A 27,239-nucleotide genomic window follows, 5' to 3' on the forward strand; every position below is an offset into this window, starting at 1 on the left:
CGCCGAAATCTCGGTAATTCACGGAAAGGGAGACCGCCCCGAGCCCGCTCAGTCCTCCGTTATTGCGGACACCGCCGGGCTGTCACGGGAAAGCGTCTCCGGTTTCCTGATTTTCGAAGCTAATGCGAAGCCGGCTGATAAAGAGGCAACGTGGCAAATAACAATACTGCCGTGGCGTTTGCAAAGTACCGTAACACTTATTCAGTAATTCCATCAAATGGAAAATTTACACAGGAATACAGCCTCCACTCGCTCGTCTTACGTACACAGCACTGCTGAGAATGGCTTCCTGTAAGAGTTGGAATAATTATTTAATACAGTAAAATAAACAATATGATAAAATATTTCCACATTCTAAATATTTTTATTTCTTCATATATATTAGAACTTTTTTTTTTTTTTTTTTTGGGGGTTTTTTTTGGAGGAGGTTTTTAGTCATTTAAAATAGGAATTAACGGTATTAAAGAGGAAGCGAAGACATTTTTAAAGCAGGTACGGTCCCAAACCATCGATCAAATGATACATGATAAATCAAGACTTGCAGAAATGCATGTTAAAGGAGCGCATCATGCTTTCTCGCAGTTATCAAGCCGGAGATTCAGGAATCAACGTCTGATTGCATTTAGCGGCTAGATAGATTCCAGCCCTTTACACTGCTTTACCTGTCAGTGGCATCTTCCGATTTAGCAATGGAAATTCAGTCCAAATTGAGTATCCAGCATACAAACACAAAAAGCTTTTTTCCCCCTAAAAAGAGCCTCTGCGATGTTCTCAGTGCCTGCGTGTGTTTGCCTAATGGCACAGGCTATCAGTGAGTCGCAGGATGATCTAGTGGGCTGACACTGAGGTCAAGATCCACACACCTGGGTTCCCATCCACCCTCGCTCACTGATTGCGGCGTGGCTCGAGTTGAATTAGGTTTTCTGCCTCAGTTTACCCACCTGCAAGACCAAGGCTACTCTGAATTACCTCACAGGGATATTTCTAACCTGAAAGTTTCTAAAACGAGTAGCAAAATGCGTATTTCCACTACTTCTTTCTACTCCTTCAGCTTCTGCAGAGCTAATACAGCTAGACGCAAGACAGCAACCGCAGTTCTAACCCATCTAACACATCATTTCCATTATCAACCAAGTTCCCTATTTCCTCTTTATTGCTAAACTAGTTCAGCTCTACTGAAGAACACAGGGCTTGTGACAGGGCAGAATTTGGCCTACAAACCCCTTTTTGGCAGTGATAATATTCAAAAAAGAATAAATTTGGTCCAATAAACATGGTGAAAAACATCTTGGCTTTCCATACCAAATACCGATTCACCATGTGATGAGGAGTGAGGACGTTAAGGGGTTTGTCGTCCCTTACCAGTGATGCCTGGTGCCAGCACGCACTCTAGATCCCCAACAGTGGGATCAGCTGCCCAGTCCTGTCTCTCCCCTTGCTGCTCCTCCTGACACCTACCAGCCACGTGAAAGGGACATTCGAAAATGTAAAGTGATACACAAGAGCTATTAAACGTTTTGCTTGTCATAAAAAAAAAGTCTGTTTCATACAGGAGCCTGATGCTGTATGTATGGCACCCAGTGAAATAGAGCCAAAGCCAGAATTTGACGTTAAACTCCAAAGACCATATGCTGCCAATATGCAACATGCTTTTCCTTCCAGTTGTCTTATAAAAACTCATGTGATTTCCCCATCCCAAACTCCAAACAGAAAACCAAACAGAATTCAAGTCAGCAGCCCTTTGCTGAGGAACTAGTGCTGCAAGAAGAGCATCAGGAAAGGAAACACCACATTTCTAAGTTTTTTTTAACAATGACTATCAGCAATAAAGATCAAAATAAATAGAAAAGATTAATACTTAGCATTTATATTGTGCTTTGCTGTTTAAAAGCCCCCGACAAGCATGAGGCCCTGTATGGCCAAGGACCACAACTTCACTCAAATCCATGAGGGTCTGTGGCACTTTGGTGGCGCACAATGATGCCCGCTGACCAAAAATGGGAACTGTGGGCATCTGATGCGTTTTACCTTACAACCTGTTTTACCCCCTCCCTCATGCAAACCCACAGACTCCAGCAGCACTATCCCTGGGAGCTCTGATGCCTAATATTGGACTATCGATACTCCGGTAACAATAATAATGGTGAATACTGCTGCAAAAGCAGGAGACTGGCAAAATTTATATAGGCAGGACCATACCCACTAACTGACTGATTATCACAATTGCTCCAGAAAACAACTGCGCTAGCCTCTTAAATAAAATCACATTTATTTTGTCTGGTCTGGCTTCCAGGGTTGGCTTTTTGGGGTGGGTTTTTTTTTGTTGGTGTCCCCCCCTTAAATGGGGTGACCTTTAAAAATGTCCTTGTAGACTGAGTCTCCCCAGTGTTACTTCAGCCCTGAATATCTGCTAGCCAGATAGAGCAATTTTGATTGTTTCATGTTGTGTAGAATAAAGAAAAATATATTCTAGATTTTCAAATAAAGGAAAAAGGGACTCTGATGTATCATATTGTAGTGATTCAACACATAAAAAAAGTAAAATTCAGGAAAGAAGATGACAGCTTACTGCCTATATGCCTTCATGTAAAACTTTCTATTCTACAACCTTGCATCTTTTATTAAAATATGGACACCTAAAACAGAAAAAAAAATTATTTAAATTTTATTTTGTTCTCTTGACCACCAATTTTCTCCTAGTAGGAAAAAAGACTGCTACCTATTTTCCATAAAAAAAAATCTTTGTAGCAGTCCCAGAGGAAAAGTCAAAAGTTTGACTTGAAAACGGAGCTACTTCAAAAGCATTGTCAAACAGAGGTGAAGGTTTCTTAAAAATGCATACATTAAAGTACGGTGTATTCATAAATCTCTCTAACTTTACACAGTATATTTGTGACTGAGGTGCATATATAGGTGAACATATAGCATTGTTATAAAACTAACTTAAATAAAGTAGAAAATCAATTTGTTTATTAGCTACTGTTTGGGCTCTGCGTGCGTGTGTGCATGTGTGTGAAAAATGAAAGAAAAATGGAGAGTTTTTTTCAATAATAAAAAGGGAGTTGCACTGCAGGGCCCCTAAAGCTTGTGAAAAATTAAACTCGACGGATTCAAACTGTCCTATTTCCACTTCAAAAGAGAAGAGGCACTGAGCTCTTCCCAACTTATCTTCAAACGCCCAGCACCCTAGAAAGTTTCTTTAAAAAAAATAAAGTCTCTAGTTCCCCCAAGCACTGTACCCGTTACTGTAGCTGCTGTCTCTCCCTCTTCTAATTATACCCATGTGAGTCTATTAATCAACTTGTAAATTATTTAGAGAGCCATGCGCTGTCTTCAGCTAGTACAAACACACTGCATGCAAAGACTTGCTGAAAACCAATGGAGCTCCCAAAGGGTCTCTCTCCAATGTTCAGACAGCTTGCAGCTCGCCAGTACAGCGCTGTTAAAAACAAGAAATAACACTAAGCTTACCTCCTCAGATATAAAGATTTACTCAGCCTTTCAACTCTGAAACTCTTTGCAAGTTTTTAACAAAGAGGAAGCTGCTCTATTGTCAAATCTGTACTTCACACTTAGTGATGAGAATATTAATTTGATGTCAAAAAAAACCCCAAGTACTTTCAGTGAGACTGTGATCACAATCACCAGGGGATCCCAACTTTCAGAGGCTACACCAAAAAGCACCCCTTTAAAACCATTCCAATTTAAAATAGGGGGGGGAATCTACATTTGTACAGTAATAGTTTTTATTAGAAAATAGGAGAAATTAGGGAATTCCAGATTTTACCCCCTACATGCAGACTGCCATTGGGGACAGCTTCAGATATTACTACTTAACAAATAGAAAAAGGAAGGGGAAAAAACAACACAGATTGAGTGTGTTCAGCTCTAACAGGCTGCGAACAGTGCAATGTTATCTGTCTTCCGTGAATCAGCTCTCTTTACCACCTGAATCTTCATTTTGGTGGAAAAAAACAATTACCCAAACTAATAGCAGTTCTCCCAGCTGAAAAGTAGAATCTTAGTGGTTTGGGAGTGGGTTTTTTTTCTCCCTGCTCTTCATGCTGTTTTCCTGTCATCTCACTTTTCTTGGCTCCATTTATTGCAGCCTTGCAAACAGATATATTAATTAGCAGCGATCGCTCCACGCTATTTCACCATAAAAACATGGAAAACTGAACAGACAGAATGGCATGCAAATTTTGTTTCAACTGGCTGATGACCTTTCCTATTTTTGTGATGCCCCCAATGCCAAAATGCTTCTGCTTCTATTTTCATTAATAAAATGCAAATATCTCAAGGGGCAAACACCAGGGACATTTGGGGGGGAGGGGGAGGGGAAGCAGAAATGCTTTCTGCAGTTGATTTTTTTCCTCACAGGGTATCAAAATCTGACACACCTTTAAAATGGTGAACGTAGATACTGCAGCTGGAACTTTAAATTAATGCGTGCCCATGTTTTCAATGAGACAGGTCCAGAACGCAGTCTATTCCTCCTCAGAATTACAGGAACCCGGGGACACAAGTTCTGCATAAAGATCTTCATCAAGCCAGTGGGGTCTATGAACGGGCTATCTACATATGCATCGTTTGTCCACAGCCTGAATTACTAGAAGGGGGGGACCAGTCTATGGAACAGTCTCTTCACAACATTTCAGAAGGAATCAAACTGAATGAATTAATTTATGTGAGTTGTCTTGCTGTCTAGGGAAGGGTTCTGGCCACTACGCTCACCTCTTACTCCAAATGGAAGTCTTCCTAGGCTGCCCAAGCAAACAGTGTGTGCTAAATTTAGCTTTATTGACCAAGACTTAAATTAACTGGAGTTAGTGATCAGAAGACGCGTATCAGACTCCAACGCTGGTAATTTTCTGCCCAGACTATGGTTAGCAATAATTGCCCAGTATTCAGTGAAAACCACAATATCCTAAAGGAAAAGCCTGTGCATTTCAGACTGGTTGTCCAAGGAACAACTCTATGTTTATGACAGACAGAAAGCAGTCAGGTTGCTGAACTTTTCCCTGAAAACGCATTTTGAAATATCTAGTGTGCACCAACTGCAGACTAGAATGTCCTGGGAATTAAAAAATTAATGGGCTCAAAAGTATCTATGCTACCTTCATCAAGCAAATAATCACCATATACAAAATTGAGAGGCTTGATAAAGCAAGAAATAAGGCCTTTATGAGAGAGCAAACGCTAGAAAATACAGAAAACGGGAATGCACTGAGTTGCCTTCGGGGGTGAATATAATTGTCTGGGCTGTTCTTGAAATACAGGTTGTATACATGAAGCAGCATTACAGGAAAAAGCAACACAAAGAATGTTTGTGAATCCTAAAACCAAGAAGAGATCTGAGTTAGTCAACCAGAACTGGAACAGAATAGACAGTGGACAGCCTCAATAACTCAGTAATGAGTTAGCTTTGAATAAGCTGGTTTCTGAGCCTTTTTGACACCACAACATACCCTGTTGGCATATCTTAAATGACTAATTGTATGCAATCAGTTGTGTCCACAAGAAGGGAAACCACACTCAGATCAGTCCCCAGGGCAAGCATTTTAAGAATATATGAGGCATGCCCTCAAGATTTTACGGCACTAGTTTCATTTTGACTAGTAATGATCTGAGCGCAACATTTCTCGTGGTCTGTCTTTGGTTCCAGGGCATTTTGTGACACTATCACTTGCACGATTCCTTGCCCAAAGGAACAACTACGCTTACTTGGTACGTAACTAGAAATGCAATGAAAATTTTGAAGTTCTAATTGCTTTTCCAGTTATAACACTGGCTGCTATTGACTAAACTAACTCCATTCAAACGCGATTTTCTTGAAACTGAATGTAGTCAATAATAGTGTGAGAATCTTTCCTTTGTATTAACCTGGTTGTAACTCTGTAGCAAGACAGTAAGGAGCCTTTGCTCATCTTTCTTCTTCAGTACACTGTGTTCTTTCATTTTCTCCAAGCCTCTTGCGAGGGCTGTAATGAATTCTTGTTAGTGTTTACTAATGTAAATTCATTCTTTGTTATCCCTGGGAGAGGAGGATTAGCAAAATGACAGAACTTATTATTTCTGGTATTGCTATATAATATTTACTTTTATTCAGCCCTTAATTTTGTAGTATGTCGCACCAAATAAAATATATGTGCACACAAGCAAAAACTAAGGGAGAATTTTTTAGCACAATGCACAGAAATATAGTTATGATTCCCATTAACATTCAGAAGCATTGTACAGCTTTATATGCTATATTTAAAAAATTAATCTAAATCTGAAATAATTTCTAATTTGGAGGAAGAAAGGAATTACAACTTCAATTTCATTTTCCTGAAATGAAAGCAGCTCCCTTGGACTAAGGATGTGCATATTTTTAGGACTGGCTAAAAATTACAATCTGTGCAATTATTTTACTCTACTGGGAATATTTTTGGTATCTCCTTTAAGGAACTTTAATGGTTAAGATGAAGTTTATAAAATACATAAAGAGCATTTTAGTAAAGAAAGCTCTTAAAGGACCTATCTTTGAATAAATAGATCATCCAAACTCACATCTCAGCCATAACTGAAATTTAGAGCGCGAGGTATTTACAGTGGCTGTCCTCTGCTTCACAGAGATGAGAAGAAAGTGGAATTACAGTATACACATAAGATTCTGAAATTAATGGATACCATGAAAAAGACACAGGCCCAGAGCTTAAAATGATCTCCATATGTGAGTTAGACTTCGTACACAAGTAGCCACATTCAGGTTCAATCAGACTATACGCATGAAGAAGTTATTTCCATACATGAAGATCTAGGATACATTGCAATTAATATACGCTAAGATCTCTTGCCTTTGAGTTAAATGGCCATTCTGATTAGCAGTATCTCTAAATCAGAAAATCCTCTCCTAGATCTCTGTGCCTATGCTACAGAGGACCCAGCTTCTCTCTTTCCGGCTGTAGAGATTCACGCTTTCCATTCCCGTGGTTCCCACATAAGCTCCTAGTCCCAGCAATATGTTGGCTGCCACAGAAAATTAATGCATTGAACTAGCCGAGTTACTGTATTGCGAATAAATGCAATCCATTCACTAGAGATGAAGTTTAGAGTTAAAACGTATTACCTTGTGGCTTGATAAAGTGACTGACAGAGGGAATACCCAAAGCTGCAGGCTGCCAAAGGTCTTTTTGAAATGCTTAGAAAAGTACTGAATCTCTTGGTATGGTATCGAGGGAACCTCAGTTAATTTTATAGGCTCATGTTTCAGATCTGTGTAATTCAGTCTCAGAATTAAGCTATTGTGCAAAAAAGGGGACTTCCAAGCTTTCCACCTCACCAAATGACTTTCCTTGCCAAAAAAAAAAAGACAATTAAGATTTCTCTTTGCTCTGGGGGGGGGTGTGTGTGCTCAAAATTCCATTAATACTGAAGCTTAACCAAGATTTCTTGATCTTCAGCAAGACTGTCTCCTTACATGTGTATCGTTGGTAACCATTTGGCCTGTTGCCAGAAACAGGACTGAAAGTTCCTCTTCCAGGCCTTGTAATTTGGCAAAATAAACATTCTTCCACCCTACTGAAATGCAACTTATCCTTTAGAACTATGGATCTTTTCTGATTTTTAATACCCACCACATACAGAGAGCTATCCTTGTGCAAGACAACTAACAAACATGTAAGTTTAAGCTGCTGCCCTAGGGAGCTTACAGTATTCATGATTTATCTGAACTCACTGCAGAGCCTTCCAAAAGCAAAGTATGCTTAGATATTCTTTGTGGTAGTACCCTCCTATAACCAAAAATGCTGATAGAAATGAAGTGCAAAGAAATTTTATTTTTAAGTTTAAAATATTTGCGTGAAAGTCGAGGAATCTACAGTAGCATTCTAAAAGTCAAAATCCACATATAAAAGCGGAGTCTTAATTATAGCCCACTTGAAATAAAAATGAAACACAATACTGTGCTTTAAATAACAGTTTAAACATTTTAAAATTATACATCTATATCAGAATTTTGATTTTGATTTTGAGCTAAAAACATGGAATTCACATTTTGGAATGTGTACAAGAAATCTGAATTTCACTGGAACAGCGAACTATTTTCTTTGAAGATATCAAAGAGCTTAGAAATCTAACTTCTGTTTCGCAGTGCTACAAATCACATGTAATGAATGGAATTAATCATCTTCCAGAGTACTCTGATGTAACTCACATTAGAACCTGACCAAGAAAAATTCACTCACAATTTATTTTTCACCACAAATTTGTAACTACAGTGTAATGAGACAACAGTGTGCCCTACCTGGGTATCCATTGTCAATATAAGGCTTAACAAGTTCTCCAAGTTTTGTCTTGCCTGCAACAGCTTCCTTTAGCAGTTGCCCACAACAAACTAACAGGAAGGAAGAACAAAAAAGACACAAGGTTAAATTTTAAAAAGGAAGCAACAAAGAAAAGAAAAAAAACAAACCAGAAGCTGCATACTGGAATAAGGTCACTGAATAAAATAAAAGTTGTAGGTTTTTTGGGTTTGTTGTTAGGATTTTTTTTTTTTTTGGCCAAGCAGAGCAAAAAGCAAAGAGACTGCGCAGGGGAGAATGCTGAATAAAAAAGAATACATTTGGCAAAGAACATATTAAAAACAGAGATAGAAAGAAAGATATTAATCAAATATGTTTCTGAAATAACTCAAGGGATTGCTAGCGGTTTTCACTTTTTATAAACTTATAATTACCGAATAAAGTTACACCTGCTGAACAGCATCTGAACCACACTGTTGGAAGTGCAGGATAATATGCAGTTCAAGGAAGCGACTCCCTGGATCATTTAATGATCATGTAAGAATTATATTTAAAAAACTGTGCTAATGCAACATTATCATTGACTTCAAATACACAGAACACCAGGGGATGCAGATTTAAAGTTTTAGTCAGGACAGTTGTACATGAAATACTGCTACTTTGGGCTTGGAGAGCACTTTCTGACCAAAGTTATTGAGTCTAACGGCTCCACGCGAGTTAGATACAACAGTCCTGACCCTTGTTTTACAGAGAGGGAACTAAGGCATGGAGACAACATCACAACAAGTCCTAGTTTCAACTCAGTTTTGGTAAATATTAGGTAACAGTCACTCTGTACATTATTGCACGACCTTCCAATTAATAATCGTAAGCTGATTCCACCTTTTCTGAAATCAATAGCACCAACATCTACAGCTGCACTGACTTTAATGGAAAAAGAAGCAAGTCCTTTCATCTGCTTTATGGCTGTTAATCATACTGTTTAGCAAACAAGAGTAAGAATACTCCACAGGAACATTTCTTCGACAAAGTTGATGAAGTTTAATGTTTCAGTGACAAGGGATGAACACAAATTTTAACAGTCTCTAGTTGTCCTGGAGAAGCAAATTCATATTCACAATAAATGGTGTAAAAACATAACAGAAACTCAATGCATAGACCCCAACTTAAGACAACTAATACGTATACGCCTAAATTCAAGCCAATTCATGAGACTACTCAAACATAGGATTAAATTTTTAAGCCTGTGCTTCAATCCCAATGGCCTAATTGGAAATTAAGTATATGCTGAATACTATTCTGAAAAATTATGGTCTTCTGACTCCCATTTAAATATTTAATTCTTCTAATATTTGGTTTACAGTATACTTAAAATAAAATTCAACATATGGGTAAAGCAGTGGTAATGGTATTTAGTAAAAAGAGCTGCAACTCTCTCATATTGTAGTTACTTTAAAAAAAAATGCGAATTTTGACCTAGTTGAAAACACTTTCAAACTTGCAGTTTTAGAAATAAAGTTCAAAAAAAAATTCAGAAACAAGTTAATTTTTCTTTAACACATTCAAACGTGTTTATTTTTCATTAAGCCAATTACACAACTATTAAAAATACAGCTTTGAATAAATCTACAAATATTTATTTTTAATATGAAATTATAAAACACGGTAATATTAACTGGTATCATAAACATTCTACCAATTTTATTTGTACTTATCAGTATTGTAACAGTTTTTTAAATAATTCAAATTTACCTTTTTCAAGTTCACTGGATATCATTTTAGGAATATTTGTGTGAGGTTTTTTTTAAACACTAAAATAATAATAAAGATTTAAAATACAAAAATACTAAACCTAGAACCCCAAACTGATAGGTACACAGTTTCATAGCTGTCGCTGTGCCTTTAACGGAACTACACAAACCTACAATCTAGCCATTAGTTGGAATGATTATATGGAAAGCATACGCTTTTTCTGAAGGTTCAAGTTTGAACTTGAAAAAATGTATTTCTTTTCTGAGCAGATCTACTAAACCTGTAATTGAAAACAATACCGCTCAGATCTTGAAGCTATTATTCACATGTAAAGCCAAATCCAGGTTCAGTGAAATCTTTTGACTTCACCAGGAGTTCAGGGAAGACACTGGCAAACTGGCACATTGCTATGGACAACTGAGTGAGTTCCACTAATTAAAGAATCTCCCGAAGGTAAAAAAATCACTACCTGCTTAATTCTGATTTTTCTATTTGGTATACATTGAAAGAATACTAATGAAACAAACTTGCATTTTACTTAACAAAGAGGATATGACTAATCAGCAAATTTTACAGATATCAGGCATTTGTTTAAAATAATTTATGGCTACTCCACTATTAGAAGACATGATAGAACACGGGCACATATTGCATTGGTTCTATCACCAAGCTGTGTATTCATATTATAGGACTTTGTAACATTAGCATGGTAACCATCAACAAGCCTCATATAGAATTTTCTGGGCCTCCTTTACAAAAGAAAGAGAACGCACTTTTAAATAATTGCTTCCTTTTCTAACACATTACTTCAGATGCACAGAACTTGAGTCTTCATTAAAGTTCAGAGTAAATTCTATTTTAAAAGTGCCCCAATTTTGGTCAGACAGCTGAAACTGCAAAGATATTACTCATGATCCACTGATCCACAGAAGAATTCAGAGCACTACAGGAATCTAACACATGGAAAAATACTGATGTAAAGGGTATAAAAAATGAAGACTAGAAAAATGTTAGAGCTGGTTTGTCACAGAATATATGCTCTATTGGTTTATATTTCTTCATTGAAATACTTTTCACTTCCCTCAAAAATTTGACATCCGTAGCAATGGACAAACAGAGAAATTTTATGAGCAAGACAGACAGACAGACAGACAGCAAAAGATAAATGATCAAAAAGAGAGAAAGGGGGAATTGAGCAAAGTGCATATTAACTGAGAACTTACCATTGACAACATTGTATTTCTGAGTTATTAGTGCTGCCTGCAGGCTCTTCCCACTGCCTGGGGGTCCACAAAAGAGAATCCGTGGTGTAAAGGGGGCGGCTGATCGGTGCCGTGTTTGGACATAGGTAAGAACTAGAACATCAGAGAAAGGCAAGAAATAGTTTATATCCTGTTTCTTAAAAAAAAAAAATTAACGTGTCTCTTTTTTTAAAAAAGGTTGTCGTGTGGATCATCATTTATTTTATCACTGAAACATCTAGATACTCCAATCAAAGTCAGGACTGATAAAACTGACATGTCAGCAACTTACACTGAGAGGCACTTTTGAAATCTTACTATCATTACACTCCTATACTTTCTTTCATCAGTAGATGTCAAACCATTTTAAAGAGCAGATTCAATTAATAATTGCTCTTTTACTATGTTGTTTTTAGCAGAAGTAATTTTTGCTTGATAGGTACAATTTTACCATGCAAATTATAGAGGGAGATAAATACTTCTGATACTTTCTGCAGTTCTGAACAAATATTTAACTGTAAAAACTCAGGATGTTAAATTAACGTGACATTTATCCAGCTGTGTGTGTGTGATTAACGGACTCCTAATTACAGTATTATAGACCTGTAGCATAGGATGTCACGACACAATATGGCATTGACAACACATAACTGAGTATGATTTTATTCTTTTGTCCATCATTTTTGCGTAACATGTAAAGGCTATTTGAGCTTCCCTGTCCGATTCCCCTCTGTTTGCTGGACATCATTCTTCTACATTTTGTATCAAGTAGGAAATACTACATTCAGGTCAATCTACAGATTATGAGAGCTTTGGAAAGACCACAGGACATGTGAAGTATCATCAACATTGCTGTATTATAGAGATCTGAACTTTGTTACGATCTCAAAAGAGAGCCTGATGGATCATCAAGAAGCTAAAAGAAGACACAGCTTGGCAGTGAGGACGAATTAGGATCGTATTTGGACGTAGCCAAACACTCTTACTCCCCGTGCCCCTTTTATGGCTAACAATACTAGTGAAGACAGCAGCTCAAGCTTCAGCACAAGCTATGCAAGCTTTCCAGGGGCCACAGATTCAAATGCCAAGGCTAAAGTTCATGCCACCGTATCCTGACTGCCGTGGTTACCCATGGTTAAAGCAGCATGGGCACACCTACACAGGCTTTGATTTCCTCTGTAATTGCAATGGATACAATTAAGCGTTAGCCCAGACATTTTCAGTTCAAATAAAAAGACTCTCTAGACTAAAGAGTCCTTGTAATAAAATGGTATTTTAGTCTAACAAATAGGACAGTCTTAGACATTAATGTTTGTATGAATCACAAGCCCATATTTTAAAAAAAAAAAAAGATCACAAAAGGATTGATGGAGAACATTATAAGGATCAGTATTTTAACCACCATTGTTAACACATTGCTGTATACTAACTAACAATTTTTCTGAGAACCCTCTGCTAGACACTTTGGTATCATTATAAATTATTTTTGTAATAAAGAAGCATCTCCAGCAAACTCCTGGAGTTTGCAATGGCCCTGCTATTGGAGGAGCAAGAGCCCTGCTACTTCTAGATAGTGGACCTAAAGCATTGAGAAACTAACTCAAACTGCAACCACATGGGATTGTATACATCTCTTTCTCCAGTGCCACAAGCTGTGCTGGGATACTACACTGTACAACTGAATTTGATGTCACATATCCTAGCATAAGTTAGCAGTAATTGCATTAAAGTTTAAGAGTTTACAAAATTTTATAATTGTATGAAACAATCCATAATACTAATATTGACGAGAGAGCTCCTCTTTCTTTTTTAACTCTATCTGTAGCAATAAAAATACTTAACAAAAAACCTGGAAAAGCATAACAGAAAACAGTGTGTTTGCTGTATAGCTTCCTAAAACCCAAGTATCAGCTACCCAAGGAGTGCTCTAGTTATTCTGAACATTTTCCATAACCCAGTGTATTGAAAAGCACAAACATTACAGGCAAAGCACCCTGCTTACAAATGATGCTTAATTTGCAGTAAATAACCAAGTTAATTAGGAGTAATGATCCCCTAGACAGTCTCCACATCTAATTATTCTTAAAAAAAAAAAAGGCTGGCCGCCTGGTGCACTGGCAATGCACTGCAGAAAAAAGATCTAGAGAGGATTTTTTCATTCCAGTTTTCCATTTATCTCACTACATTATTAATTAATAATAATTAATATTCAGGCACTCACATTTTTATTTACAATTCAAGGCATGAATTCTTTATGAATGATGATATGAACTTTTAAATTTAATTAAGTAATTTAGAGGTAATTAATGTGTAAATTCAGAATATAAACTTCCTACTTGTTTATCTTAAAAGTGCAGCACTTGTTATTAAAAAAAAGACCTTTTTGAGATGCAAAATTACTGGGATATAACAGATCATCTACAGACTGACAGCTACAAAGTACATTATCAGTTGGTCTTCCTGGCAGTTTCCTTATTCTCTTCTTGAAGAATCAACATTAAAAGTCAGATTGCATTACAGTCAAGCAAAGGCAAACAAGAATTGTTGAACAGAAAAGCTACCAGCACAAACAGCTTTTAAATAATGAAATGTTACCGGCTTTGAACTACTCCTACTTCTTGTTATCAGACTTGTGGAAGGTACTAGCCCTCTGGGAGATTAACAATTGAGTCACAATGCAGCCTTTTAGAAGAGACTCTCGCAGAAATAACCGTGACATTTGCTCTGAGTCAGCTGTTCCTTGGCAGGACTGTGGAACTAAGACTTTCCAGTTATCTAGTCCTGTAAAATAATTACCAGGAAGAGCCCAAACGCTGTGCTAGAAAACACAACTCAGCTGGGAGCCATCTGTGTTGACTAATCCTAATCCTACAAACTGTCTCTAACATCTAGGAACTACCTTTCAAATAAGAGTTTATCAACTATCAGATCTGCCATAAAGATACGTATTTACCCTGTGAGAGGACATCCATGGAGGGCTGGTCTGCATTGATCGATTTCAAAACTTTTTGGTAGATCTGGAAAACCCCAGGAAAGTTTCTGTGATATTCCAGCAGTTTCTTTGACATCTCCTGTTCAGATAGATCTTCTGGTTTCACCAAACGTCGCTGTACCAGCGGATCACTTGGCCAGTCAAAGGTCGTATGGTACACCTCTAGAAGTCAGACACTGATTAGGAACTAAGAGGATGATTTAATAGGTCTTGCTCAGCTCCACATGTTTCCTAAGCAAAATCAAGGTCTTTGTTTAAGCTTTATATTGTGGCACAAGCAATAACCTGTGCACTTCCCTCGCTAATTGTACTGACAGCTGACTATTACTCTGCAGATGCACAGATAGGAAGTGGCCAAGGTAACTGCACACCCATGTAGCCAAGACAGCACGATGAGCAAGAACCAGGAACTGGGGATAGCTCTCCAAATTCTTAGACTGAACCTTAAGCAAGACCTTTGATAAGCAAATCTCCTTTATAGCAAATAAAAGCCATTTCTTTAGTTCAGAATGTCCCTCCTAATTCCACTCCTAAAACATCCAACGTGATTTTTTTATTGAGCAAGTCAGGATTTTATTTCGTGATGGATGATTGATAATGATACTCAACAGACAATACAGAGCTAAGTCTATTTGACAGTCATTTAATGGAAGCTACCTACAAGCATACCTGCACCTCAGAAAAAAAACAGGATCTAGCAAAGATGCATAGCAAAATGTAAGCTCGTATGGACAGATCTAACCTTCAAATATTCTGTACTGCCACAGTCTACTGTTTGCAGGCTCAATACTGAGCTTTACATTTTCCCATATTTTATTGGTACAGAAAATAATGCAATGTCAACAAATACTTTTTCCAAACAGTTTAAATTTATAATTATAAATTCCTACTAGCTCTTAATGGGATACCATTTAAATTTTAATCCCACTGGTATTACAATGTTTCTGAGACCAAGCAACACTCCAGTTTCTAGTGCAGCTCAGGAACAAACACATACTGCACCTTCTGTGAAGGGATCAAGCCTTTTCCCACTGTTCCTCTCAATCAGCACAGTGTCTGGAGCATAAAGCACAACTAGGCACAAAAAAAAAAAAAGAAAAAAGAAAAAAGTGTAGCTCTTGTTAGTTACTTGCTTTATTTCCTGTAACTGTTTAGATGTATCCAAGGATTAAAGATGGATGAATGTATTTCAAGCACATTTGCCTCATTCTCCTTTCCCAGTATTCTACCTGCAAGTACTTTATTTCACTTTTAATCAGAATTTTGCTTCACCTCCTAAACAGTATAGTGGGATAAAATGTACATTAATCCAGTCCAGTACCCATCATCCATACCAATTAACAAGGTTCTCCCTCACTTACATTGTATCTGGAGCCTAGGACGGAAGTACCCACACATCACTGGAGACTGATTCTCTTCTATACCACAAACAATTACTTTTCACCCAGGTACTTTGGTAGTGAGACCAGTGAAACTTGTTTTTTGATAACCTCACAGAAAAGCGTTCAAACTTGATTAGAAAGCATCAAAAGATGGAGAATCTGCCAGTTCCTTAGGTTGTTTTTGGTTAATCATCCTCACAGTTAAATGCTGTAATTGAATTACTATTTTCAGTGCATTTGATTACAGGTTTCAAACAAGTTGTTCTTATGACTTTCTTCTCTGTATCAAATAGCTCTTTCCGATGCTTTTCTCCCTGTTAAGGTACTCATACACCGCAAACCTCATCTCCTCTCAATCTTCTTTTTGATTAACTAGACAGACTGAGCTTTAAGATTCTCATTCAGGTCTTGGTTGCAGATATAATTGTGAGCAAAACTCAACTTCAGATGTCATTAGCTATATTAAAAATACATGCAAGTACTAGACATTAAACATTTTTGCCTAACTCTATTGCAGTGATTCTGAATTCTTCATTAACAGTCAAATCTCATCCAAATCAAATCCAAAGTGACAATTCATCAAGTTCACTAACGTTCTGTTCACTATCCACTGGCAAGCTCTACATTTATCATTTTACACTGTATTCCACACAATCGTAATAATTTCTTACATTCTAAGTAGGTCCTCTAACTACATTAATCTGGGACAACTGGCTTCTTCTAGACGGCAAGGGCAACTGTCAAGGTCTTGTCTATCAGCACTTTGCCAGTAAACAAATGTTCCTCTCAAATCAAGTCAGAATCCACCCATGCTTTAAAAGGTCAAGCTTAAAATCATGATGTTTCCGCTTCACTTGGTGGAGTAAAGTTTGCTAAGTTTGCATTCTCTAATTCAACAGAAGGATGAATTTGTATTTAGTACATAAGGAATTGTTTCGGTCTGAGGATCACTAAAGGCTGATTTCTAGAGATTGAAGTCAGAGAAAATTTGGACCTACTCCTAGGACAGAAGCAAAGCTACAGATAGCTGCTCAGAGACACTTGCTGGAGTGGTCTTTTTTACAGAAAAAAATCACAGAAAATATTTACAGAACTCTAATGTGTAAGAAGAAAAGGGTTCACGTGTGAAAGACGGGATTTAAAGTCTCTCAGGTTACCTCAAGTTTTTGAATGAATCTGAACCATACTGAAATATTCTGCTGTCTGGTGATTCTGACGTCTTCAGTATTGGTATTGAATTTATCGAGGATTTTTGGGGAGAAACACTTCTAGCCTTTTCTACTGGATGCAATCATACATAAACCTTGTACTGCTTACCAACATGCCTAGGAATGATGCCAGATGATTGCAGCATCCATGCCTGTTCCTGATTTTCAGGGAAGCCTTCCAAAATCCATCCCTATTGAACAAAAACATGAAACAGTTATTGATCCTGGAACAGAAAATACAAAGATTAGCACTAAATATCAGTGATATTTGCACAAAAATTACCTCATTCTGATCTCACAATAGCACAGTATTTGTTACGGATGCTTGTGAGAGAAGAAAGCAAACATGGAGCACAGATATCTCTGTGAAATGGCATGCACTAATACCACTGCCACAGAGCAATGGGAACTTATGTACTGTAGCAATGATTTTTTTTTCATGTTTCAATCTTAAAAAAACCCTACACTTCTATCTTGAATAAAAACAACCGAAAACAATTTCTACAGTTTTGAAATATTCAAAAGGATACCAGCCCACACTGTGTATAAAAAAAGAGGCTAAACAAATCTAAAGACAGATTTAATGCCAAGAACACTGAGGAAAATATGCGCGCTTTCATTATTTTCTTAAATTATACAGGAAAACTCACAGTAATGGAACCAGCATTCCCAAAGCTAATGAAGCAACAGAGCAAAAGAAAGAAAAAAAGAAAAAAGAGCCCTTTGCTCCCTTAAGTCCTTGTTATAGCCAGCTAAGTGTTGGATTGAGCATCTTTAAAAAAACATTTACAGATCTGTGAAATACCGTAGGAGAGCTGCAGCCTCACTAAGTTTCTGTGTGATACAGTATTTGAAATCTAATCCACTTCCCAGTCTCGTCTGAATCTTCTAAACTTTGGCTAATTTATCTGTTAGTTGCCTAACCACACATGCCCTTGGTCACTATATCCTATACCTCAAAATAACCTTGTGATACTACAATAAATCTGGAAACCATCTTTGTACTGAAATAAAGAAGATATTTTAATATTGCATTAGCTAGCAATCATTATCATCTCCCACATAAATTTGAAGCTCTGTCAATATGGGGTCCAAAGGATTTAGAAGTATTTCAGGGAAACATATCTCCATGACTTCTGTAGGACGAAATTGGGACATTCCAATTATACAAGAAAATAGAGTAGACTATTTAAAATTCCTTAATTAGCCTGGTTTCAGGAACATGTCATCCTGCTGATATCTGTAGAAAATAAGAGACTCGGGTAACTGCAAACCGTTTTTGCCGCTCTCAGTGTTTGCTCTATCAAATTAGAATGAACTGCTGTCTAAGGTCACACAGGTGCTGAGAAATCAATTTATCCCTTGGGACTTGCAGGAGGCAAGGCTGCACAGTATTTTTAGCGGTACGCTAGGAACTTCAGCACTAGTTCTGAATATATTGTGCCTGTACAACATACATATAGGCCCAAATCCTCTTCTAGGGAGAAATGGCATCAGAGGTCTGAAGCCAATAAATCTATGCCAATTTACACAGACTACAAATCTGGCTCATTTTCTCCAAGTGCAACATTTTTGGAAACTAAAACAAAACAAAGAAAAACCACCCCACAAAACCATTGCTTCTGACGTCACTACAGCTTATTGCTCAAAATCACGTACTGAGCAACAGGCGGTAAACACAGAATATTGTTTTTTAACAATGTATAGCAAAATTCAAGAGGTTTACATACAAATTTCAAAGGTCCTTAAAACAGGCAGTAAGCAATATTATCGCTAAAAGTTTTTGCAACGTAAGAAAACATAGCTCAATAAATAGCTTCCTGCAACAAATATGTTTTAAGGCATTAAAGAAATGCAAAATAAACACACACCACAAAAATAGTTAGCATTTTGGATCTTATTTCCAAAGGTCTCTGAGTTCCAGGGTATCAGTCAGTCCCTAATTAGAATACATTATCCATCTACTTGACACTTCAGTGAAATGTCTATTCCACCACAGAGCTGCAGCTTTGTTCAGAACAGGTTTATTGATATTCTGCTGCATTCCCTCTCCATACCCCCAGTGGCTTGGTTCTGTTTTATCACACATCAAAAAGGCCGTATGCTCAGGGCACCCCATGCACAGCTCAGAGCTGGAGGTCTGAACAGCTGCAAGTAGTATGGTATCACAGGAGGGACAAGCTCCAAGCAGATGTCACAGATAAAAAAAAAAAGAAAAAAGAAAAAAAAAGAGTAAAAAGGGAGAGTGGCTTGGGAACGAAGCAAGAGGAAGCAAGACACAGCAGAGCAAGACCTGACTTAAAATATGCCTATCATGCTTTATGCAAACACTGGTCTCTTTTGCCCTCCTGACTATCATTAAAGTGTAATTAGTAACTTCACATGGTAAATTTGTTTCTTTAAGAAGCCATCTATTTTTTGTTCTTGATAGCAGTAACCTTACATCCATGCATGGATCGCACCTTATCACATCCAGGGTGGAACAAAGGCTAAAAGTGAGTAATTCCACGATGCCTTTACTCTGTGGTCACTGTTCCCTTTCTTTCAGCTGGAAACCTCAATCCTTTCCCACATGAAGACTGCTGTAAATACAGCATTCTGCAGTTGCCTGAATGCCAGGTGAAGTGCTCCTTGGAGACCCATGCCATGCTGAAAATCAGCAACAAGGAAGTACTTTCAAAGCCATCACTTTCCTCTCCAGATTTAAGGAATCTGAAGAAAACGAAATGCTCAAGGTCACTCCCAAATGTAAATCTCATTCCTTTGCTGGCACTACTCTCAGCTATAATACCAAGCCTACATACTTCCACACTTTCCACCCCAATAATAATGACTTGGGTATTCAAGTTCTTTCGTTATTTGACCTCTACATCCTCAATGTTTTTTTTTTAATTACAAAACCCAAAATTGACACTGCCTTAGAATAATGAAAAGGGATAGCGCAAAGAAATAATGCTGAATTACGTGACATCTGAAAAATCTCAGCCACAAGCATAAAGATCAAAGGTCATGAATACTGCTGCCTTTAGGAAAACAAGTCATCATGACAGTTTTTCCACATCATCATTCAGTATTTTTGAAAAAGTATTACATGCCTTTCACTCCCATCTGAAGAAAGGGGACAGACAATAATGCAAAAAAATAATATCAGTAATAGCTTTGCCAGTATAGATCTAAAATTTCTGAGTTTTTCAGAAAACAGCAGACTGAGGAGTGCAGTAGAAATACTGTCAACCCAGCTCCTGCAGTCCATCAGCATTAGCAGTATGGATGATGGAAGAAGCTCAAACTTTACCAGATTTCCCATTAGAAAGAAACCTTTTACGCCCCACATTATTTTTGTAGGTTGAGTAAGCTGCAAAGCTATTAAAAAAAAGCCACATTCTTGTTGGAAAACAAAAAAGATGGTGAATAGGCAGATTCTCTCCCCAGATAAATCTACGTAACATCACTATCCTTGCATGGAGTTTCACAGAGACAACACGATCATCTTTATCTGCCAAGGTAAAACCAGAAAGAACCAATAGCCATTGTTCTCTTTTCCTCCCCTTTCAAGGATAGCCACTACCCTTCTGAACGGTTTAATACCAATCAAAAGTAATTCTGCCACTACTCATGTGAATCACTGGCCTAAGCTTAGTTTCTAAATGGTCCTAAGACATGAGTAAGGTTGCTCAGTTCGCTCTCTCACAAATTCATCACGTAGCAACCTCTTCACTAGCCTTCCCCAGTTCTATAAATTCCCTCCACAACACCAGCAGTCAGAGGTGCCGTAGCCAACATGTACTAACCCTGTAAGATGAAAAGTCTTCATATCAGCTTCACAAGTCCCAGGTTCTAACGTAATAAGTTTTCTGCGTATGCTGGAAGACCTACCGGTCTGATCCCTCACAGTCCTAACTACATTTGTATTAGAAGAACACACAACACAGAGTCTCAGCAGAGCTGTTGATCAATAAAAATGTTCTCCTTAGAGAATGCCTATGACATCTATAAACCTGCGAATGTCAAAACAATGGCACAAAAAATTCTGTATTCCTACTGTCAGTGGGATGAAAGCTGTACAATTAATGCCAAGCCAATGACACCACAGGGAGAAATAAAACAAACAGCTGGTGGTACTATGGTCCAACATACTGCTCCTAATCTATTAACATTCTCAGAAAAAAAATGCTGACTCATGCTTTGAGAGAAATGGCATAAATCTATTCAATGAAGTACAAAATCCACAGTATTAATTCTATTTCAAATCACACAAGGAAAATATTGCAATTAAAATGCATAGATCCCCTTTCAAATGGAAAAGCCACACACAACGTGAGGAAGTTTTAGTGCCCATGAATTCCTATCTATTAATTAAAAGATTTTTAATAACCATCACAGCTTTGAAAAGTCAATTACGTGTTTTTCCTAAAAATAGCTGAAACCTTAACTAGATCAATAACATCCACTCCATTCTTGCTGAATGTCAGGGAAGCTTTATAAAGGATTTTTTTTCCCCTAGTTCTGTAACACATCCAGCACTGGTTCAGTGTTGCTGGTGATAACAACAGGAACATAAAATGTAGGCAGGACACTATGCAGCTGTTGGCATTTTAACCATCTTGTCGCCTTACTCAGAGTTTACATGACCTAATACTTAAAATAACAGTCACTGAGAGATCCTTCCCTCACTATTAAAAGGAGAACTAGAACCATGCCAACAATTATAGAAAGCATGGGGCAAAAAAAGCATAGAGTGGATGCAGCCTTTGGAGAGCAATGGATTTTGCTTATACACTGATGCTTACTAAAACTCACTTTAACAATGTCACAACAAACACTGGAAAAATTAGCTGTTGAAAACATACCTTCTTTTAATCAGGCAAAGAGACTTATGTGAAAAAATAACCATGTTGGAGAGGTTTTAGAGCTACTGTTATAAAAGCCCTAAACTGAAGAGTTATTCACCTACTTGCTAGTTTACAGCAACTACTGCCATCCAACAGCTCTCCTCCAGACAGCATTAGAGGACAGATTGCTCCAGCAACTACTACCTTTGAGAGACCATGTGAGAAAATATTTGACCAAAACTACTGAAAATACCAGGGGTACCCTAGCATCTTCCCTATCCTACCTGCTAACTACTAGTAGGCACAACCAGAGAAGCTGTTAGTGTTAAGCTAGGGGGGGGACAGCGTTTGGGGACTGAAACCAGCCTAAAGCCTAGCAGTCAGAAGTGCAGTTTCTCTCTTGGGTTTATCATGTTTCTAACTTACTTTCATTTCTACAGATTTAAAGATATTTTAAACATACTCACTAGAGGAGAAGTTTCATTTTAGATAGCTGTTCCACATCTTGCCACAAGGACAAGGTCGTAAATCACAGAATCACCTGACTTGCTGTACATCCATGATATCTCATTGCACTGCTTACACAAAAAATGTTGACATTCATAGTCTTTTTTTGCTGCTCATTTGCTAATATATCCAGAGCTGACAATACTGGTTTCTCAAGTGTTCCTCAGCTACACTCTTTAATTCAATATGCCACAAAAATTAACAAGATGTTCAATTCTTCTTGCTAGTTTTGTTAATGTTTCTCTGCACCTATAGACATCTCTGCGCTACAGAATTACCACCGTAAAAACTGCAAGGCAATGGCCCAGCCCCCAAGATGATTTTGTTTGACATGGATGGAAGGATCCAGTCTGCAGATCATTGCAGACTACACCAAAAATCACAGAGACAGAGAAAGAAGTACAAGACATAAGGTTTTCAGCATTTCCAGTTTCTTTCAGTGCCTAATGCTAAGAAGCTTTAGGAAGCAAGTTTCACACTTCAATGAAATGTTGATTACCAGCCCTGCTTTATTCAACCAACAAGGTAGATGATGATGATGATGATGCGAAGCAACAGATTTTAATAAAACTATGAGCTTTGCAATATCACTATGAGGTCAAGAAGTACTGGTTATCCCCTGACCCAAAGGTGTGGGTGGGACAGAGTGACTGTTCGGAAAACACGTACTATTTATCTGAAAAAAGCTGTTTAGTCCTTCATGAACGTAACACCTACTTTGGACTGGACTTTTTCCTCTCAAGAAGTGCATCAAATAATGTGCAGTCTGTATTTTGGCACTGTTTAGAAACAGGGTTTTATCCATTAGATTAGTATGTCTGGTACAAATAACCCCTTATAATGGGCTGATTATGGACTCAATAAACCATAACAACATCTGAGATTTTAAAGGAAACACATAAAAGAGATTTTGCTTTCCTTGAGTCCAGACATTGATTTCAACCAATATTAATCTACTTAAGTTCTCTTTTGGTTCTGTTAAAAGTCTCTACCTACATTAAGGCTAAGCACATGGGAGGGTGGGAGGAGAAGCCTCACATCTGTGAGTACAGCTAAACCTATTCAGTTGCCTATTTGTGTAAACTAACAGTGAACATGTTAATTATTACCTAGAATATATTCAAATGCAGTTTTTCATAAAACAGGAAGGAAAAAGAAGACACAATGAGAAATAAAGAAAAGTGATATGAATAACGTTAGACTCTTTTTCCCCCTTCCCTCAATAAGAGTTAAAATCTTAACTCAACATACTGATTTTTATATATTTTCTGTTTATCTGTTTTGTCCACTATAACTCTGCCAGTTGCCCCAGGCAATCAACAAAGCTATGCTTGTTCAGCCTTTGATCATCTCTGTGCTAGAAGATTAGCATATGCATACTCTCATCCTCCCCTTTATCCTGTTAATAAAGCTCCAAACTCCCTCTGCTGATGTTCAAGAAAGCAATCCGCTCCAGAGCCCCCAATGATTTGCCCCCATTCCCTCCTCTGCTCAGGACTCAGAATGCTAACTACTATGCACGAGTTGTGTAAGTGCTTATCCACCGGCCCTCTGAGGAGCAATTCTTACTTGTTTGATGCAGTCCACGTTTGACAGACGTTCCTGGATCAGATTGGCCCAAAGCGCGTTGGGAATTTTCTAAAGAAAGAACAAAAAAAGGCTGAATATTCACAATTGAGTTCAAAAGGAATTTTACCATGCAGGCATATTCTGGTTAAAGGTGAACTGAGATGTCTTCTTATAAATAAATAAATAAATCTGTGCAAGTCCCAAGTCGTTAACATAATATATCAGAGAGTTAATAAGGGCACAAAAATCAGTGTTAAAGGTAAGCTGAACACAAAGCCTACATCCATGCTTTTTGCACACTAACATGGAAGCGGTGCCACGTTTTGCACACTAACACACACATTGGACATCAAACCTGCAAAGGGATCCATAAGAACATCACATCCACAAGTCGTCCTTTTTACCACAAGTATCCAACCCACCACTGCTTCATATGTCAGTGGACTCAGCATTAGTGATCTTACAGCTAATGATCTGTGAAACAAGCAGAATCTCAAACACAGAGCAAATAACAGAAAGAGTCTGATTTTCAGGAGATTTGTTTCATAGTTTCAAGTAACTCTCACTCTTTCATCATCCAGAAAGGTTATTTAAAGTAGATTTTAATGTTAAAGTTAATTTTGTTAAAGTTAGTTTATTTTTAAACTCAGGACGTGAAATGGGATTGAAACTGCATGTGCCAAGATTTTCAGAAGTGCTGTTTCTTTCTGTGACTATTACTTTGCCCATATCTGGAGATGTTTTGTAAGACAGTATTTGCTATCCGACAGAACAACAAAGTTCCTCTACAGATTTAGCGGGTTCCCCCCCCCCCCTAATATTTTTTTTATTATTATATTAGATTTCCTGACGAGAAATTAACAATACCCTTCTTTCTTTCTTGTAAGAAGAATTCCTGACGAGAAATTAACAATACCCTTCTTTCTTTCTTGTAAGAATTTTTGTCACTATCATCTTGTTAATTTAGGCCTTCATTCTATGCTGAACTTGCTGAACAAACTCTATGTTAGGTAGTTAAACTTGATAAAGTCTAAGCCTCTGGCCATGCCAGTCAGAGCTGCTGTTAATCATTTGACCAAATGCCTTGTCTCAGTCTCATTCATTTTGTCATTATTGGTAAAATGAATACTCAGAAAAAATTCTGCAGTCAGATTCTCTACTTCCCAAGTCAAAAAGTTATCTTTCACTTAACGATGTGAGCTTGACTCTTTGTTCCGCGCAGTTCCATATATTGTGGGTTCCCATCTCTTTTTCTAACCACACAGTCTGAAGGGCATAATCATAAAAAAGGAATATTTCTGCAAGTTTACCTTATACTAAAGAATGTAGATAGATGTAATGAAAATGTAACTAACTATGCGGAAAGATTTCACAACAATCTTCTTCATTAGAACATGAAACAAGTTCACCAGGAGTGGTGGAAACGCTACCACACAAGTCACTTTACACTAGAGTGGAGCAAGCACTCCAGAATACACAAAAGAGACCAGTCCTCGGCTGGCTGCGGAATGGACAAGGTGGCCCAGTCAGGCAGTGAGTTTCCTCGTTTTATTTATCTCTGTTGTCCCCAGTTCTCAGTGCCTTTCCCCGTATCAGCCATTCATAAGGCAACATTCAAGCAGGTAAAAGAGAAAAAGGGAAAGAAATTGCTGTGTTTCTTGAAAGTCAGCAGGTCCCATAGGGTGGTGCGTCAAAGCCTCCTGCAGCCTCTCGCTGCTGCAGCCTGGGTCTGCGGCTTTGAGTCTGTCACCTTCCAAAGGTGCACCACGCTGTTATCAGGAACAGCTAGCGTCTTGCTTACTTCTTTGATGTGTCACGTCAAGACAGGCTAGTGACTGCTGGGGGTCCACTCTGCTAAGCCTTGCCAAACCAATTTAAACCAAAATTATACTAACTTCTTTCAGTGCAATGGTATTCTTAGTCCTCTCTTTTGAGCAGGGTTTATTGCACAAAAACAATCAAGGACACACATGCGGGTATTTCGGTGTTTTAGTTCCTTCTGCTCTCTGTGGCTCAATTCCAGTCTCATTTCCTGGTCAGTTTTCCTCCTACTGAGCAGTGGCCTACAAAATCATTTTCAATAGGTTGCTTGTAGAATGCCTAATGATTTGTGGTTGAATAATTATATTTGATACATATCAGATAGCACATTTATAATTTCTCTCTCATAAACACTCACATAAATTTATCATGAGCCTGGTAGATCGGACTTCACCTCCCAGAAATCTGCAATAATGGACAGTGACACACATACATTTGTTAACTGCAGAACTGTATCTTACCTAAGGCACTCTGAGCCTGTCCCAACATCCAGTTTAGTGAATGGAAAGACCTGCTGCTTGAATTGTTAGACCTTCCAAAAGCCATGGTATTTTACGTTCAGAGCACTTTTCTATACACACTGGTTTAATCACTATTTCCATACTGCTGAAAAACTGTACTAATTCCCCGATTAATTTTAAACATTCCATGTTATTTCAGGGACATCATATTTCATCTTACATGCCTGATCTACTCAGAGCCATGTTTTTGCAATCTTTTCACAAAACTGCTACACTTTTCGTTGCCGGGGTGGAAGGGAGCACTTTCCCTAGACATTTCCATTGGAAGATTTGGATGTATTTGTCCTGAAAACAGCTACAGCTAAAAACTTCTGATTTAGTTTGCTTTATAGTTTGCACCTCAGAGAGAAAAAGCAGTCAAGTTTGAAGAAATTTGGTTTAGCATTTTGAAAATCATGAATGTTTAGATTTAGCTTGTTCAGATAAATACACATGAAAGGCTGGGGGTTTTTTTATGTATACACAAGACTGGAACAGCTCCTATTTGTTCCTTCGTAGTGGCTTGTCCTGAAAGAGATTATAATGCTGAACATGCATAGATAAGGACGCCTTCGGTTTTCCTCTCTTCTATTATATTTCTTCTTCAAAAGCACAGGGATATGATGCAACTGTACAGTAGTTTTAAGTCATTACGTAGTATGCAAACACCTTAACTGCAATTTAGCATAGCATTAAGAGCACACCCATCCCATAAGCCCACAATTACCACAGTTGTTTCAACTTGTTATTTTATCCAGTTAACAGAGAAAGTGAAACGTGCAATAGCTCATCATTAAACTACACTATAGGAAAAACCTGAAGGTGCTTCCTATTAACATTATAATAACTAGAGATGAGGGAATAATTTGCAATGATTTATCAAAAAATGTAGCTGCTTTTTCTGTTCATGGAATATTTATTGATAGCTCGTGGATCTTCAAATTTATTGAATATTCAAAAATATTTGACTTTTTGGGAATATTTTTACATGCAGAATGATCACATTTTGCTTTGAACAGTCAATATTTAAAATTCACTACCTGAGCTGTGCTCATTAGTAAGTGGCCAGGTGTGTGTTAGTGAATGATTGCATGTCCAACTTTAAAAATTGAGCTTCGGAGAATAATCACATATTTTAAATACACCTTCC

General features: G+C 37.7%; 1 protein-coding gene across 1 annotated transcript in view; it reads right to left on the minus strand.

The window, feature by feature from the left end:
* Positions 1–27,239, minus strand: part of AK8 (adenylate kinase 8) — a 69,137-nt gene that overhangs the window by 34,561 nt on the left and 7,337 nt on the right. The window contains exons 4-9 of the mRNA XM_019474062.1: positions 23,769–23,837; positions 16,970–17,051; positions 15,273–15,344; positions 14,232–14,432; positions 11,261–11,392; positions 8,288–8,377 (exon numbers count right to left, since the gene is read on the minus strand). Coding sequence (XP_019329607.1) covers positions 8,288–8,377; positions 11,261–11,392; positions 14,232–14,432; positions 15,273–15,344; positions 16,970–17,051; positions 23,769–23,837 — 646 coding nt within the window. The remainder of the gene's footprint in view (positions 1–8,287; positions 8,378–11,260; positions 11,393–14,231; positions 14,433–15,272; positions 15,345–16,969; positions 17,052–23,768; positions 23,838–27,239) is intronic.

The sequence above is a fragment of the Aptenodytes forsteri genome, unplaced genomic scaffold, assembly GCF_000699145.1.
Source record: "Aptenodytes forsteri isolate BGI_AS27 unplaced genomic scaffold, ASM69914v1 Scaffold136, whole genome shotgun sequence".
NCBI lineage: Eukaryota > Metazoa > Chordata > Aves > Sphenisciformes > Spheniscidae > Aptenodytes > Aptenodytes forsteri.